We start from the raw sequence: 19,211 nt of genomic DNA, 5'->3' as shown, positions 1-19,211 counted from the left end.
ACCGTGTATGGGGCACTGTGGGCCAGCGGGTATTCGCCTGGTGGGTTGGATGGCCAGTCCGGACATCACGCTACTGAATGAACACACGCGGATAGAGATGAGGTGACCACATTGGCAATTTTTCCAGGACGCATATAATTTTCATGTTGCGGACCAGCACATGTGAAGTAACAATCCCTGCAGCGTGTGGGATGTATGTCTGATTTCCTTCCCTGAGTGTATACATCCCACATACTGCATGGGGGAGCACCGTACATGTGCTGGTCAGCAACACGTGAAAGTTACACGTGGAAAACACGGCCAAGGAAGTCACCCTCTGCAGTAAGTATATTGTGAGTTTGGCACAGAAACATTAATATCTAGGACAGATGTATAAAGCAAATATATATAAAATAACCAGAAGCAACTGCATCAATCAGACAAAACTGGATTTGTGATCTCAGTACGTTCTGCCCTCATATGCAAATTTATTTTTCATAGAATCACCAATTTGCATACGAGGATACCATAAGATATATTTTTTCTTTTAAGACACGCATTTTCTACGGTTCTGCAGCTATAAAAATTAAATATATTTTGTTTTTTATTATGTTTTGGTTCAGCTATTTCCTTAACCATACAGCTCAACATTTCAGGCGTCCGAATGGGGGCCCCTGTTGTCGGGAGGTGTGGTGTGAATTCATTTCAGATTCGGGTTAAATATTTTGAGGCATTACTAATTACAGAGTGGTCCATAGATCTAAATATAAACATGACACATGACAATTCCATGTAATATGTATGTTATCAGCCACAGAGCCTGTCGCATGCTGTAAAATGTACAAAAAAAAATAGTTTAATAGTATCATGACACAAGACACCAAACATTAGTTTTAACAAAACAATGTATTTATACAAAATAATTATTTTCCATAATGTTAATTTCTGAAATATTTTTTATATTACATATCTCTGTTCATCTTTCTTTCTTAGAAAAGGGTTAAGTGCATGAATGCAAAAGAAAAAAAATAATTTCATGCTATTCTGGGAATAAACTATATTTTGAGTTAAAATAATTTAATTATGTTTGTATAATATAATAGATTTATAGCTCGTATTAAGTATTAATACCGCCAGACAATGAATATTAAAAATTATTATTAGAGAGGAAGGACTTGAAACCATTTCACATCCATGTTGGTAAAAGTTTTAAACCTTCTTTGTTTCATACAGAAATGCAACAGATCAGAGGGGAATTTTGAAACATTACTTTGTTGACCAAAAATTTGTCTTAACCAGTGTTAACCATCTATCAAAACACAGAATTGTCTGCAGGATCAGGTATATTATTACTTATTATTATAATCAGATATATTAATACAGAAAAAACATTGGGGGTGATTGACAAAGGCGTTCCATGTCCCAAAACCACAATGGCACCAGTGTATAACTTTCAAGAAAGTCATAGAACACCTATGAACCAAAAAGTGCATATTTAGGCCATAAAAAGTACTGCATCTCATGGAAAAATATTTGTTGCAATCTCTTTAAGAAAAAAAAAAATCAAACTTTAATCAGAAATATTTATAAAGGCCTGGAATGTATTTCATTATGTATCATTATGTGCAATGGTGATCCTGGGCATTCTTGTACTAGCAATATCTTTATCAATGACCCCCAGTGTCTGCTATTTGGTTGCTCCATTTATTTGGAATTTATGAGCCATAGTGTAAATTTTTTTTTCAAAGAGTACCATATTAACAATTGACAAAAAGTGGTTAACATGGTTACTACAATTAGTAAGTTATGTTGGATCTGATTAAAGAAACCATGTTTTAGGAAGGTTACTCGGACTTATTTACATCAATTAAGACAATTGCTATGAACGTTCATTCATATTCATGGGCAGGCTGGCCAAGCGTATAAAATCGCAACTCAATGAAGGTACTTTCTCAGTGATATAGGTCACTATGCATGACGTCTCGTCAAGTCACGCAAGATAGTGAATCCACTTTTTCACTAGTCACAAGTAGCTATATTCATTGATTCTCATTGGGCATAAGGCGATTGCCTTCATGTAAAAATGATTTGCGCTACTCTTTCCCAAAATGTTGCCAGTCAGCCAATGAATATATATTATTTCTTTCCCAGCTACTGTTTCTGATTGTTGTTTACAAAAATTTATTTCAAGAAATAAGTGCATTTTACAAGTAATAGCCTCATAAAAGATTGTCTCAATAAGATAGGTCACATTAGCTATAAATCATTCAGACGTTCCTCACAAGGTTCCAGAGGCAGCTTAGTCGCCCCTCCAAAAACCTCAACGTTGTTTTCGACCCATGGAATGATGTTTCCGGGCATGTAGGTAGAGCAGTTAGCAATGTTCACGATGTCATCTGCTTTTAGGACACGGTCCCATATGTTAAACTGGCTCAGCTCTCCAACGAAGGCTTGAGTTGCATCAAATCTTCCGCCAACTGTGTCCTTTGGAGAAAGCCAGAAACATTCCATTAAATATGGATTGTGGTCAAACATACAAAGGGTGGATAATGTCAAAAAGACTATGACCTGTGGTCCAATAAAGTCTACTATGGCTGTCAATATACCAAGTTCAACTCATATTTGGTTACTTATGGTTTGAGATGCGAGTTACCGTGACCTACAACACATTTTACAGAAATAATTGTTGGGGTTTCATTTATAGCGCTGAATGTTTTTTCTCAAAGGTGTCTTGAATGAATCCATATCTATATAGCTCTGAGGCTCCCTTGCTGTTGTAAAATATGTCTGATTAGTATAAATCTCATGTACCGAACAATTACGTTGCTCACTCACCTGCTCCTGGCCGAGAATGAGAATTCCACCTGGTTTAATTGGGTGCCAAGGGGCAAGGTTTTCCCCAGAGCCAAGCCTCTCTCCATCCAGAAATGCTTCCCACAATCCATCCCTGGTTGTCCATGTTATGCATATATGATGCCATTTACCATCCCCAATAGAAAATGGGAGTTGAGCAACCTGCATGAAAACAAGATACAAAAGATGATAGAAATTATTCCCCAAAAGCTATCTCATTTCCCTATTTTCAGTAAAAAACGCTTAAAGAGTTACATCTGTGAGTTATCTGCCTCAATAAAGGGAGTCATGGCTCTACGCTTTCAGTAACAATGCCTAAAGGTCTACTGTGAAGGGTTAAGGAGATCTGAACTCAACTGAAGGGTTGAGTCTGCTTCCTTGTTAGTCCATTGCATTTCTGACCAAGGGCCCTGTGGAATTGATATGATGTTTTGCTGACGCGTTCTCCTAGGGAGTTGAGAATGTATGGTTTGGGAATAAATGCTTAACCATTACGTCCTTAGCGAATTGATACACCATTGGTGATCCGTATTAACTTAGACAGAGGATCTGCTTAGAATGTAATACTTAATATAGATTGAAATGTTTTACCCCAGGCTTCAAGGGCCAGAATCTCACCAGTAATTCTGTGTATCATTGCTTAAATACATATGATTTAATCATCCTAAACAAATGATAGAGCTGTCTGTACTCAAGGTAGGATATCTAAAACATTTGACCTGTCTAAAACCGTCAGGAGCTGGAGTTTAACACTCCTTGTCTAGGACCTAATAATTAGGTTCTTTCCACCGTAGTCTGTGGCTGAAAGAGCTTTAAAATCTGATTCTGATCACTGCATTTTTATACCTGGACATGTCAAGTGGTCAAAAGTTTAAAGAGTTTTAATTACACAAAAATGCACCAAATGTTCAATAAGCTTGATGCACCAAATGTTGTGAGCTTCTAGAAAAAATAGGTACTCCGGGGAGGAAAGACCCAGCGGGATTTAGGATCTAGAGAGAAAACAAATTCTCTGAAGGACTTGCACAGAGATAGATGCTGCAGATTAATATGTTAGGGTATGCTCTTAAATATATACTTTGTATGATTACTATTCTCGCCTTGGTGACTATGTATCGTGATGGGGCTCTATGGTGCTTCCTCTCCTGTTTATTTTCTCATGATGGGTTGTGATGCTATGTATTCGTCATTGTATGTCCTGAGAGTCTGTTCATGTACCTTTTGCATACTGTGCCTTTTTCAAAAAATTCGAAAATAATAAAAAATTTTAAATTTCAAAAAAAATATGTTAGGGTATGGATCAAATAGACCAATAGGTCCCATCATTTCACATACCATTACGGCATGAAAACATCAGCCGTCACGCATGTAACAGAAGATCCCTAAAGCTTTCCGTGGTTTACAGATGCAGCTGCAACTGGGAATACATTTGAGAAGCATAGATTTGCAGCAGGTTGCGAGACCCGTATGTATTTCCGACAAGCTGTGAACATTCCAACCATCTGAGAGCTACACTCGGTCTCCTAGCAACACCATCCGAACACACCATGGGAATATCTCTTTACCGGTCCATTAGACAGCATGGAAAACACCACCTAGGTACCACATTCTGCAGCTAATTATCCTTACCATACAAACAAATGTGCCCAACATTATATTCTTCCACACAGCGCTGACTGTACATCACTACTTACGTATCCTCTGAGCGAAGAACAGATAAGAATGGGATATCAATTTGATGAGTCAATTGTTTTTTTATGTCACATAATCATATAACTTTTAGTAATGAAAGAGTGACCTCGTTATTATTGTGCATGGCCAGGAAAGCCTTTAGATGTATAAAAAAAAGTCACAAATTGACATATAGGAAGCAAAGATTGGTTTACACGTTGAGTTACAAGAATGTGCATGTTAGCTTTTAATTGTATTTGTAAAAAGTTAACCAAAAATGTACATGGTGCAGATGCAGAGGCCTAAGACACCGACTGCATCACTTGATGATGAAACCTGAAAATACAATTACATCACTGCCCTAAGTTCTATCCCGCCATCTCCTGCCTTGCCCTTAGCTTCCTTTTCTGCTTCCCTACATAATTTTTTATTACTAAGTACCTCAATTCTTTTCCCAATATGTTCCTTCACCCCCATAAGGCATATCTGTGCTCAGGCAAGCACATGTCTGCCGTTCCTGGGGGAAAATGTGCGATGGAAAAAGATGTCCCTCTGGTCTTTTCAACCAGTGCCCTGTGTTAATAATAAATAACTCCTGGCTCATAAACCAATAGTCTATGCATGAACCATACAGGATTTCAAATGATAAATCTGGTTTGATTCAATCAGCAGTGTTTATTCATTCATCAGAGCTCCGTCACAGATGCCCTTGACATCTGACCTGTTATTACCACAGCAGCATGGAACGGATTACTGTTGGAGATACTGATTACCGTATATTGTACCCATTAAATGTCTTTATCAAACCTTCTGCTATATGCTGTTTTTTCAGTTAGTGAAGATATTACAACTCTCTTTTGAATGCCCCTTGTTGACGTTTGTTCCAATGGTCAATCATTGTGTATTATTTATAGTAAAGAGGTTGCGTCTACCTTGTCATTAATCAGTAGTTCAATAGGATGGTTCCCCCATTCGATCAGAACGATCTCATTTGCTTGGCCGGACACTGCATAAGAAAATGGGGTTCCGATTCCTGGAGAGGCGCTGGATTTCAACCACATACAGATGGTGAACGCATACAGCTCCGGTAGACTCTTTCTAATCCTTCCGTACAAGTAGTTGGTACGGAGAGGGAGGGAAACCTTGAAGTCATCCGGAGATTTAAAGGGGCTGGTGCCTACAACACAAAAAAGTCAATGTTTATTACAAAATCATTATGAGTAGATGATTATAAACTTACATAATCAGTTATAGTAAAATTGTGCAATTCATAGTGGTGATTTATGAATGGTGAGCTGCTGATTATCTAGAAAATATTATACACTTTTCCTTCCTCCCAGACAATAATTCAAGAGATAATGTTTTTTATGAATTATTCAAATCTAGATCGTTTGCTAATAGAATTTGGGGAATCGGTTGGGGAATTACAGTTACTTTACCCCATTGGCTGCTTACATTACATTATCTAATAATAAGGTAAATATAATCAAAGATTCTAGAACTGTTTTCTTCTGGAGTTACTGTGAGGTCCAAAGACTCTGCGAGTAATTATAATCTCATTCTCTAATGTCTTGATTGAGGTTGGGGTTGTGTAATCTATTTCCAGAGCATTTTTTGGGAAGGGTGTAAAATACTGTAGAGCCCCCTTCTATTATTTTTATGAGTCACATGAATGTGCCATTGAGTCATGATCCAGAAAGCACAATGTTGAACGCTCCTCGCACACACATGCAGCTGACTCATGTATAAGCTGATCCGTCCGTAACACCTTGCTCTAAACATCTTCTGACTTGAATATTCTACTCGGTCCAAAAAACAAATGGGGCGATCAAAGAGGCACAGTCCCCCCCACATAGTCTTCGCCAGGCCGGGACTGGCCACTGGCATATTGGCCAAATGCCTGGTGGGCTCGTATTCCAGTGCCCAGCCGCCTGAGTAGAAAAATGTAACGTGGGGCTGCACACATCCAGCCAGCGGCTCCTGACCTTAAAGTACCAGGACTGCCTTGTCCTCCCCAGTCTGACCCTGGTACTAAGAGGGCTGCTAAAATGCCTTAGTTTTGGATTTCTGTGATTAAAGGTGTTGTTCCAGCTTCTCAGCTGAATATAATATCTTCTTACGAAATGCAACATTAGAAACATCACTCCTAGTGCTTCTAATGCCATAAGCTCTGCACAAAACGAATGATTTAAACAAGTATTATAAATTGTAATCGAAAAACACACCACTTTCCTGGGCCAGACTGTGGATCAAATGCTTGTTCTCACGCTTTAAGGCCGGTGGCTACCGAACGAAATAAGTGAATAAAAAAAAAAAAAAAAAAAACAAGAAGTAAGTGTGGCTGACAACTTGATATGAGAGCACGCATGTTACGGGGTTATGCTCACGCAGTGTGTGCAGCAGGGTAATGTCCAGCGATTTGCTGCACTCTGCACCACCTCATCTGGCACTGGATCGACAGGTTGTGTGACTATGGAGCTTTGTCCGACAGTAGCCCACCAGGCTACTGCCTTGTGTGCAAAATAACCCCCATAATATTTCTCAGGTAGGTGTATGGGATAGGACGTCAAATTATCTTATAGAATCTTTAGTCTGGTTAAATGGTTTGGTTATGAAAAGCCAGTTGTTAATTAGTACAACACAGAGTTTGGTATAAAACTTTACTTATTCCATCAAGGTTTTTTTTATATATATATATTTTACCTGTAGGTCCCCCAAACATTATAAATTTCCATACCACCTTAATTTTTACTAAATTACGTTTTCTACCATGTTCTATCATATTCCAGAGCTTGTTGTTTACCCTATTATAGGTGGTAGCGTGCAACCTATGACTTTATTCTTAGTAATGGGACACGTTCATTAATTATGTATCCATTATACTAAGGTAATGTCTACTCCACAGGACTTTTAGGAGCAAGCACCAGAGATATTTTTATGGAGTAGTCTCTTTTGCTGGCTTCCTGACACGGTTCTCCAGAGCTGAAGGTACCCGAGGCTGTGTGAAATCACAATATGACACATGGCATTATTCCCGATAATGATCCTCCGCTTCTATATACCGGCACATTGTATATTCCGTTTTCTCAAGAACTGAAATGGACATTGCCTCTGTAACAAGCAATGAGATGCACGATATGCTGCTGTTCCTGGCCCTCCAGGAATATTGATGAGAAGTAGGAAAGCAAACTACGGTAATATCCCCCTAGCTTGTTATGATTTTAATGGTATCAGACACAATGGAAAACCAGATGTCCAATACAGAATGAAATGCCCCAAAACTAAATCCCCAAGAATTCCAACCAGACAGAGCAGATCATCAGTCACGAGCAACCCATAAGTCTCAGTTTGACTAAAGCTAGAATTATTATTATTATTATTGTTATTATTATTATTAATTAATATTATTAATACAGATGTATGTTTACCAAAGACTTTTGAAAGAGTCAAAGTGTTACAGTTACAGACGTCATTTCTGCTAATTGAATGAGTACTTGTTCTTCCCCAACAGTCTATATCTGCCATAGACGTGCAATGGGAGTATTAAATGCTATAAGATATGGTTGATAATATCCATTTGCCCTTAATCACAGAATTGGCAGTCCATCTTTGAATGCTATAAGACTATAAAGCCAACAGAAGTCGGAAAGCTGCAGGAAATCTTATCTTAAATAACAGATACGTTTCAATAAAATGTGGTTTGTGAATTATATCGCTTGCTGTCATATATATTTATATATGTAATTATTCTTTCTTTCAATTGAGCCTTTGCAATTGGAATTACCTTTTTCGAGTTCATTAACTCTTTCCAGTAGAGCAGTGAGTGCCGACTCCGTCCTGTGTCTGTGAGCGGCACTCTCATTGTGAAGTAAGGATTTCTCATCTTCAAGTTCAGCTACTTTGTTTAAAAGCTGGTGCTCCAGGTCCCCCAGCTTTCTCTGAAGCATCTCTCGAAGGTCATTAGGCAAGGCAGAATAGGACGCATTGGATCTCAACTGATGCTTTAACAAAAAAGATACATTAATTGGGCATCTGGTAGGACAGTTAAGGATCCACAGTTCCAGTACATTCTGCATTGAATATATATAAATCTCTTATGTTTCAAAACCGGTTAATAAAACTCATGCTTTATGCTGTATTTTACAAAAGCATATGAATTTGTCTGAAGACATTTTCTAGACCGTTGGACACTATTTATATGTTTCACATAATTTTACTATGACCTACAACTGAATGAACAGCTGATGCAACCTTTATATTAACCTCATATCCAAATAGCTCACATTTTTAATGTATGATGATGGATAGGATAGTAAAATCATTTACATCCTAGAAGACATTATGTGATATCAGAATCCTCTGGAATTACACATTACCCTAAATAGTAAGGCTTGTGTGTTTGCTCTGTATATTGTTACTAGCTCTACATTGTAATGCAATTTTGTGTATGGATGAACATATTAGAGCATGAATCCTTCTAACTTATACATTTGTATCCCTGGGAGTTCTTAATGCACAGCTAGATGGCATTACAGGTTAAACATGATAATATAGGAACACAATGGGGATTAATTAGAGGTTGAGAATTGTTGTTGTAGCAAATGGTAAATGTACTATTCATATTCTGAACATAGAATATTTTTTTACCATGGCTTATTTATTAAGTGTAATGTGTGCAGACACAATGCAGCACACTTTGCCTACAGGATAGTTGGTGTACTGGATACACAGGGTGTTATATATTAAGGAAAAACTGAAGCAAATTGAGGGCAATTATCAGAATTTCTCTTTACACATAACCTTCCATAATTCTGCAGTGCAATAGCAAGAATATATTTGTGTTTGATCATCAGTTTTTATGATCTGGAGCACTTTAGAATCCCAGTTGTTATATACTGCAAATCCAATCACTCTCAGTCAACCAGCTATTCTACACGGCAGTGTTCATAGTGCTTTACAGATAAGCTCAGGGGTTCAGCACCCTGGACAGCTCCACATTATGAAGCGCTGCCCCTGGTGCTGGAAGTCTTCATTGTGCTGCTAGTGCAGGGGCAACAAATCTGGATCTGTGCTTAGTGAGGCTAAGTAATTGCATGGGTTGGGGCAATTAAATACTGACATTATCCAGATTTACGGAGCATTTTAATGCAAATAATAGGAAATACACCCTTTTTGATCTGACACCTGTTTATGATTTCATAGTAAAAGTTCTACTAAAAAACTTAAAAGTTACCTCCAGATTCTCCAGCCTGTCCTTCAGAGACTGCATGGTGCGGCTGAGCTGATCGATGATCTGGCTGGGATCTCTGGGTAGATCCCCCATGGTGTCTTTGCCTCCAGATTTGCTAAAGCCTTTCCTCCAGGACCCATGCTTGCCATCCTGCCCCGTGCCCTCCGACAGGCTTTCACAGTTGGTAAGTTTGGATGTCAGCTCCTTTATAGTCTCCTTCTGCTGCCCGATCGTGTCCTTCTGCTGCAGGATGGTCTCCCGGAGCTGCAGGATAGTGTTGCGAAGCTCCTCTTCCTGAGCTCCTGGAGCAGGTGGCATGGGACAACCGGGGTGGGCATCTGGTGGGAGTACAGTGCACACATAGCGCTCCCCGGAGTCATCCTGCTTTTTCACACTATTCCCTTCCACCAGGACGAATAGACAAAGAATCCCTCCAAGAACAGCATTCATGATGACCTCAGTCCAAACAGCAGGTGTCCCAAAACCAACAAGCCAGATGATCTGGAGAAGTCACAGGAGTCTCCAGATCCAAATTAAAGCAATTCAAACAAGCAATCAAAAAGCTGAAGTTTCTTAGAATTATCTCAGGAATTCTGTGCTTTCAGATGGACTTTTCCAATGAGTTCCAGAGCTAAAGTACCCAAGTGCCGCTCTGTGTCTCCTTCCTAGAGCTCGGGATCCTGTAGAATTCTGAGGTCCTCTCTCCAGCAGGGCTGTGCATTTACTGAATGAGCTGATCTCAGAGGCTCATCTTAAAGGATCAGCACCACCAGGCGTGTCATGATTGGCAGCACATGTCTCTTGCAGACGTCATCTCATCCCATCAGAAGGCACAGGAAGGTGAGAATGATGCTGATGGGAGGAGAGGGGGTGAGAGTAGCAGCATCCTCCCCAGGTCTGTCCCTGGGGTGCTTACTAAGTGCAGGATATGCAAAGAGAAATATTTCATTCAGTGGGATGATAACATTGATAACTTATTCAATTCACTAAGAATACTAAGAAGCTGAAATCATTACCCAGGAGGCTCTGATTTTTTTTTAGCAATTAGCAATTATTCTGAAAATTAAGAAGAAAAAAAAATTACACTTATAAAATATATTTTCAAAATGTAAAAACATTGTTATGTATTTGAGTTTGTTAGTGTTTATGGTAAGTGTTCTGAAGGGAATTACTATAATACATAAGAATATATACATAAATTACTATAAAAAAAGAGAAAGGGACACAGAGAAAGTAAAAGGAGCTAAGGTGAGAGAGATGAACTAGAGATAGATAGATAGATAGATAGATAGATAGATAGATAGATAGATAGATAGATGATAGATACTGATATACAGAGAGAGAGTGATAATAGAAAGATATATAAAGATAATGGAGATGGATAGATAGAGCGATAGAGGTAGAGAGACAGACACATTATTGTCTATATACTTAACCATTTAGCTGCTGGCTGCATCAGAGATATTCATGGATAATATCTCAAACAGCAAAATGTACATATTTTTCCTAATTTTGCAAACATTGGGACTGTAGAGATATCCAATTCAGTACCAGTTTTATTTACAGTACATCTCCTGTAATGTGCTGGGTTATAGGAACAAATTCTATATATGTTTTTAACACTTTGTCATGATTATGGAATTAGAAACCACCATTCAGATAAACTGTTAATGTACACGTTCAGAGCATATTGCTCAGAGGAATGATTAATAATTCACTTGGAGTATGAATGGACTTCAAGTAATGGGAAATCAGTGAGACAGAAGTACAGTATAAATGGTTAGTGTGAGCAATTAAGGGAACCAGCAGTAATAGAACAAACATGTCTTTACTCCAAGGAATTCCCATTTTGTGTGAAATTATACCTAACTCTCAATATCCAGACACTGATTTCATTTTACTGGATTAGTATTTCACATGCGCAGCGCTCAGAATTAATGGTTCAATATCTCAACATAATCACGAGTATTATTATTCACAGGAATAATGTGAAACAAAGAGAACAAACACCAGTAGACACAACTGAAATACTGAGACTTGATAGAGATTTCTGGCCATGTATTACCAAAACTAGCTCAACATATGGCAGCCAACCATACCAACATGCTAAAGGCCCAGCTATTTTGTAGAGTTGCCTCCAGTGGCCACATGTGGAATTGCAGCTGGGCTTATGCAGTTTAGCATTATGTCCCCTCTCAGAACAGCCTTCCTCTGGCAAGGGAGCAGAACATAGAGATCTGTGACATTTATAATTACTTGCCTCTTCTCAAGCACTGGGGGTGCATAGCTTTACCAGGTAGTCACAGCACCAGGAGACAACCTATTGCAGTGTTTGAGTGTTAAAATAGTTCAATGAATTAGTGACAGGAGGCTGTAGTTAATGGTGAATATCCCGAAGATACTAGTGGAGAACCTCAGAGATTATTACTGGGACCCATTCTCTTTAAGATTTGTATTAGTGATATTACGAAATCTCTTAAAAGTAAAAGTATGCGTTTTTGCTTTTTATCATTTTTTAAAATGATAAATGGACAGGCATGGAGATGAGTGCAACCATCGTCCAACCAAAGTGGTAGATGTTAATGCATTGAGGGAATTTGAATATGCATGAGACAGGTATATTGTGAATATAAGACGGCACCAAGAACTGAATATGATTAGAAGTTTTTTTAAAGTTCTTAGCTCTACAGTCACACCAATATGCCAGATGAGTCATTTTCAGCAACTAAGTGGTTACATCGGACTGAGGAACGTTTGTATCCTTTTGTTTGCTAATGCATTGCTTACCCCTATAGCACTTAAAGTATGAAGGGAAATGTTCCTGTATCAGAAAAAACTTGTTTTTCTGATCTTTTATTGTAGATGAAAAGTGCAGTCCCTTTAATGCAATATCCATTGACCAGCTATGTATATATATAAAAAATATTGCAGAAGCAGAGAATAATAGAGAGGCAACGCTGGAATCTACAAAATCAATTAATTGTATTAACATACGGACAGGGTAATGCAAACCAAGAATCAAAATGCTAATTAATTAAACGAAGGCATGAGGAAAACTGTTATTCGAAAGAATTGTAATAGTGAGAAAAACGATGTGTAAATAATTACGCATCCGCGGTAACGCACATAAGTAGAAGTGCAAGAGAGATGAGCGTTTACAGCGTAACGTGGGGACACGGACTATAGGGGTGAGCTAGTTTTTTATGGTGAGGGAGATTCCAGTTGTGAATCCCAACTGGAGAGAGTTTCAAATGTGATCATAAGGTAATTTGTTTGTGCTGTTGTTTTTGGTTGCACTAATCTCTCATGTAATTTTGCATGTATTTTTATCCTTTCCATAATCTCTTGGGATTCTCCCTGAGAGTAAATGCGAGTCCAGACATTGAATTTAAGGCGGTGAGGTAGGACCAGCATGCATCACACCATATGTAAAACGCAATATGCAGATCATATGCAAATTAGTTATAACAGGAAACCACACCGACTTATACAAGCCTCCCATCTGAACCAATAATATTGGTCAGACAGGCAGAAGGAAGGGGAAAACTGGGATCTAGAGAACTCTGTCTCTCTCGCTGTTGCCACCCTGTACCCCTAATCAGGTACAGGGTGACTTAAACATAAATCCAAGCAAAGGAACCAGGTTGCACTGCTGTTGCCTGCTGGAAGTATGTATGTCTAAGGCAGACTACGGTAGATTAAGCACTTGATGACCCGAGTCTGGCCCTGAGTAGGAGAACTTCCTAATATCTGCTTTTTATAATGCGCAGTTTGGGATTTGATTCCTGCCTCATTGACCTCTATTAAAGCAAAGTCATGAAGTGGTTGTCTCACTGATGCCGTAAAAGAAGAAAGCAGACCGTTTAATTTTATGTACAAAGAAAGCACTGAATTATTTTAATAACGGGCCGCTTTTCAAAATCCGCCTTGGTTTCCCTTGAGCTCTTCTTGCCTTTCTGATTTTAGCACATCATAGCCTGCTTCCAGCAGACGGCACGGGATGAAACAGCTTATTAAGCTCCAAAAATTCAGTTTGAGGCATGAAGCAGACAATCAGTCCATAGATCTGAGCATTTGGTCTTTGTTGTAAATTTAGCACAGAGCTTTACTCCTCTGAAATCAGCTTATGATTCAGAAAACCTAATATACTCTCAAATCTCTAAGTAAATATCTCTTCCCCACTGTACTAATTCACGAGTCTCGTAACTGCTAAATTAGGTCAAACATGTAAAAATAAATATGAAGATTCGTGAATGATGCAGACATTTTTATGGATTTAATCAAGAATTCTAATATAAAATGAATTGATGGGCATGTGATACTTTTGGCAGGACAGTCCTTCTTTAGGACTCAAATATTCTCTTCTCTTGGATATTTTGCTGTATGTGAAGCCACACTTGTACCGTATGGCTGGATGCGTCTGTTTTGCTTCTGCTAGTATAGCTCAATATTCTTTCTTACCCCGGGGGATCAACGCTTGTTCTTTTTTATTGGTGGGTGGAAATTTAGTGTTATACCGTATTGTGGTCTGCCTGCGCCTGCCCCGTCTCTGTTGCTGCAGTCTAATCTCCTTTCTTACTCTGGGGGATCAATTCTTTAAAAAAAAATCTAATTTTGGGGGAAATTCTGCATCGGTGGGGCTGAATGTGTCCGTCTGCCAGTGTCTACCCAGTGCCCTACTACTACTGCTGCAGACTTATCGTCTTATTCTGGACCAAGTCATGAAAATGGTACGGATTTTGGAGACATTCATGCTGCTGGATGTGTGTATCCATTGTGGTAGTGCTGCTGTTGGCGGTGGTCCTGTTGTACAAAACCGAGTCTGGATCTCTTCCTAAACTTTAAATGCCGTTGAGTCGAGAATACACTACTTAGCGTCACTTGTGTGTCAATGACGTACTCCCACTTTAGTGACTAAACCCCTTAACTACACCATTTTCAGTAAAAGGTTCATATTACAACATTCAATGTATGTTTTTTTGCAAAGAATCCTAAAATTACTAAACCTGCCTCTTACTAAAAACGTACAGAATCTAATACCTCCTGCCACAGAACAGTCTCACACTCGCATCAATGAATATCCGATGTATTTTGAGTATTCAGTTGCCTGGTGAGCGTTTATTACAATGTTGGCCGTGAGCTATTACAAAGAGCTGGGAACAGAACGTGACGTATCAGCCATGCCGATTTCCGCCAACTCGACCCTAGGGTCTGTTTTACTATTCAATGTTTCTTCCTCAACCCACGGAATAGATGTTTAATATTTTAATGCGATTTGGCAAGTTCTGTTGTTTTTAAAGAAAATAAATGTATTTATGGACTTGATTAATTTTCAGATTGTAATATTCATGCGGAAATAAATTTGTGTGTCCAAATTAGTATACACAGGGCTTCATTAGCAGTATCTAAACATGCAGTTTTTGTGTTTTCTAGTTCATGCAGCTGTACAGTTACAATCATCTCTCCGTTAAGGTATAGCAGCACTGTGCTAAAGAATAAATAATCATTCCGATTTAAAAATTATTACAAAGTTAAAATCAAACTAAAATCATTGAATGCGTGCAATTCTTACATGGGCACTAACAAGGGTTGTCACCTGTTCATAAAAAAAATGGCAAAGCCACAAAAGGAGCGCATAGTGGAACACCCCAGCTACCATCATTATAGAGTGAGCCAGACACAAATTGTAGTACGTCATGACTCCCCTCATTATATAGTGAACCAGACACCAACTGGGGTTCAGTATAACTCCATTATGCAGTTGTCAGGGCTGGGTTGGCAGAAGGTACAGACACCCAGAAGCAGAGAGTCAAAGGCAGGCAGCACAGGATCACAAAGGGTAAACAAGCGGAGGTCATGGAGCAGGAGATAATCAGGATGATTCTGTAACAAACCAAAGGTCAAAAGGTCAAGCGAGGACAATCAGGTTCAAGTGGGGTAACGAGCTGTATCAAGAACAAGGAGTTGGTAACTGCATGTGGACAGGTATCACAGCTCCTCCCTGTAATCTGCGCTGCTTGACTACTACAAGCCTGGTAGGTCCATCTGAGCCACCAACAGGAGTGTTTCTTGGGCCAGTTTGATACTTTGTTTTGTTTTGGAGTATGTTAATGTCCATGTATGTATAGTGTGTTAGTGTGTTATACAGTTATGTATAGTTATATTATGCAGCCAACAAACATAAAACATTGTATTGATATTGGTATGGATATGATAACATGAACCTTGTAGCTCAGTAAAAATCACATGTCCTATGCTGCAGTGTTAACAGTGTCCCAGGAATCCCTAGGGGTTCCCGTGAGACCTGAGCCTCATTCTGGTCATGGTCATGTATTACACCCCAGGGTAAGTCCAATTGTGCCAGTATTTATAGGGGACACTGCCCTCCCCTGACTCGGAGAAGGGCCTACCTCAACCAGGCTCCCTTCCTTGCACCACGCGCCTCCATAGATATACTATGCAGGTCTCCATTGTGCAAATGGGAATCTCTCATCTCCTTAACAGCTCATTGAGGAAATCTATACATTCGTCAGTAGTATGTAATTAGTGTTATCAAAAGAATGCTAACAAGCAACTACAAGAGACTTTTTTTCATGATAATTGAGTTTCACTTTTCTTTGCTGTAAAATTTCCCTTAAAAGATTACGAAACCCATCGCTAAGTGCTGGAAGTAAATTGAATTGCCATAAGATACACTGTAAAACTTAGCAATTAGTAGCAATTATTACTTCGGTTGCAGAAATATAACAGCTGCTCCTCATTTGTTTCCTTTATAATCATTATTTGATTGCTTGAAGCATAATTAATGTCAGCTTTACAGTACATGATGGAATATGCAACAATCTGCAGTACTTAAGGGATTCTGAATGGAATAAAAAAAAAAAAAATCAGCAATGGAGATCCACTCTACAGCGATCATTTCTTACATAACTGAGAATGTCAAAGACACACAGAAATTATTTGCATTAGCAATTCCCATTCAGTTTTTGCCACCAAATGCCACTTTGTTTTAATTAGAGTTTAATTAGAGTTTGCATTAATTATCTAGTGAAAAGGCAAATGGTTACAGTCATGGCCGTGTCACTTGGTTTAGTTAGCTTGTCGTGCCTTCAAGAAAGCTGTCAACAAGTATGGGGGTATTGAACCTTAAAAAATAATATTTTCCAACATATCAATTAGGAAAACTGTAATATGGACACTTACATAGGAAAAGTACCAATGTGGACCATGTCCAAATCCCAAGATTGTAACACCGTTAAGGGGGAACCGAGAAGGAGACCAATAGGTTGGCATTAGGATGGGGTAACTCATTTCTTGCAAATGTGATATTAAATGCCCGGTATGAGTATAAGATCAAAATATGACTCTAATGGACACTGATCCCATTTAATATCCCCCTGTGAAGTAAATGTAACAAATTGGTCTACAACAAGACCAAGGATGGTAGAAGCAAGTAAAGAAGGAAATATAGTGACACTTTCATTGTTGTATAAAAGTTGAATATGATTGTAGAATTTGTCTGATTCAGAAATGTTCCTTTAAACAATGTCAGAGAAACTGCGGTCAAATAACAAGCATAAGTGCATCCGAGCTCTTAAAATACAAAAGTGCTTTCTAGGTGAATAAGGGCGCAGGAAGAAATCCCGTCATGCAGCTCATCAGTTGAGTTTATTCATTTGTCAAGGGCTGCAAAAACTCATGGAAACACAATACGACTCAATTTAACAACGGAAAACGTAATATGTCTCTGTTACCAAATGCCCCAGAGACCGTTCCGACATTGTGTCAACATTTAGATGTCTAATTAACGGAGAAAAAAGTACCAGCAGAAATCACATCCTGAAATATATATATATATATATATATATATATTCCAAATAAACATGAGGCTTTAGTATTTTGGCCAAAGCACCTGACAAGGCCAAGATAATAAGATAAGAAAAGGCTATTTACACCTTACCCAATTAACTCTTCATGGGAAGCTCAAACCAGAATGAGGATCAACGAGGCACCAGTAGACCTTTTCACAAAGAAAGACATTTTGTAGGCATTAAAAGAGGATGGCAGGTGAGACTAACACAGTTAGTAGTACGCTATTGAGATAAATAAGGTTTCTGGCATTTGGCTTTGACAGCTGAGTCGGGACTGTTAGCAACTACAGGCCACAAAAAGCCATATTGGGCTAATTCTATATATATATATATATATATATATATATACTGAGAACTTAGTGGGCTGTGACTCCAGAAGAAAGTGGGTTATGATGTTCTAAAAATGGTGGAAAATCTGCTCCCTTCCTCGAGTGTATCATGCAGCTTACGTCACTGCGTGTGCATCGTTTCAAGAAATAAATAAAATCATTCTGATATTGGTAAAATAATATTTGCAGTTTCCACAAATCTGGGCTTCTCCTGCAAGAAGACAATGTAACGTTTCTGCCAGGTGTATGCGGTAACATTGTGTACATTGTGTAACATTGTGTACTGTATAGAGTCCCTAGGAACGTTAATCTAGCAGAATTGGGTGCGCAGATACAGTATATATTATTTTTATTGGAATATGGATCCATTTGGCAAATCCTGACAGTAAGGAAGACAGATGAGCAGACAGATGTGGCTCAAAGTCCTTCCATGCTGCTCTTCTCAGCATGCGCGTCATGCAGACGGCTTACACATCCGGGCGGTTATGTAAGACTCCCCAAAGGCCCGATGAACTTTAGTTTCCTGTCATCTTGTTAACATGAGCTAAGTAGTATTTCCTGAACCATTTAATTCAGTTATCAACATTCAGCTCTTCCCCTGCCCGGAGAGTTATAGATTCATTGCTGTACAACAGCAGCAGGGCAATCAAGGACCTCTTTAAAAGCAGGGCCAAGGGCCAGAAAAAAAGCATTATGACACCAGCCATGATCGTTGTGATGTCACCCCCATACTGTCAATTAAGTGTGAAGGGTTAATTGAGAGTGTCTATGACCCAATGCTATCTTTTTTATGGTATAGCTGTGTAGCCAGTAGGGTACAAAGGGGTACTGCCCTGGGTCAGGCCTATGGTTGTGCCAAAGGTCAATACATGTCTGTGATGAATTTGTAATTGATTTGCATATATATATATATATATATATATATATATAATGTTATATACCTCAACAGATGTATTCATTTAAACCATACAATAATGGGTATACTATAAAGGTTCCATTAAAAGGATAACCAGTTTAATTCTAAAAAAAAGAAATATTCCCCCTATAGTCCCATAAAAAAGTGACCGCTACAACCGACCTGTTTTTAACTGATTACGTAGAAAAAAAATGTTACATCAAAATTATTTGTAATTTATTATAATTTTTTTTAAAGATGCTTTAAATATTTCGTTTGCATAGAATTTCTCACTGGAGGAATAATATCCTCAACCAACTGTTTCGGGAAATATGAATAAACGGAAAGTAAGGATAAGCGCACAATAAGACTGACTGAACGAG

The 19,211-nt window shown here is 38.6% G+C and overlaps 1 protein-coding gene across 1 annotated transcript; it reads right to left on the bottom strand.

Annotated features, from left to right (window-relative positions):
- Window positions 1–866: 866 nt before the first annotated feature.
- Window positions 867–10,200, bottom strand: NPTX2 (neuronal pentraxin 2). Its single transcript, XM_053471766.1, has 5 exons — window positions 9,737–10,200; window positions 8,288–8,504; window positions 5,436–5,680; window positions 2,815–2,994; window positions 867–2,463 (listed from the first exon to the last, which is right to left on the bottom strand). The coding sequence occupies exons 1-5, from the start codon at window positions 10,181–10,183 to the stop codon at window positions 2,236–2,238; spliced, it is 1,317 nt and encodes a 438-aa protein (XP_053327741.1). The 5' UTR covers window positions 10,184–10,200; the 3' UTR covers window positions 867–2,235.
- Window positions 10,201–19,211: the final 9,011 nt, after the last annotated feature.

This window comes from Spea bombifrons, chromosome 7 (assembly GCF_027358695.1).
Source record: "Spea bombifrons isolate aSpeBom1 chromosome 7, aSpeBom1.2.pri, whole genome shotgun sequence".
NCBI classification, from domain to species: Eukaryota; Metazoa; Chordata; class Amphibia; order Anura; family Pelobatidae; genus Spea; species Spea bombifrons.
The sequence above is the reverse complement of the archived record's forward strand: the minus strand, read 5'-3'. Positions and strand labels throughout refer to the sequence as shown.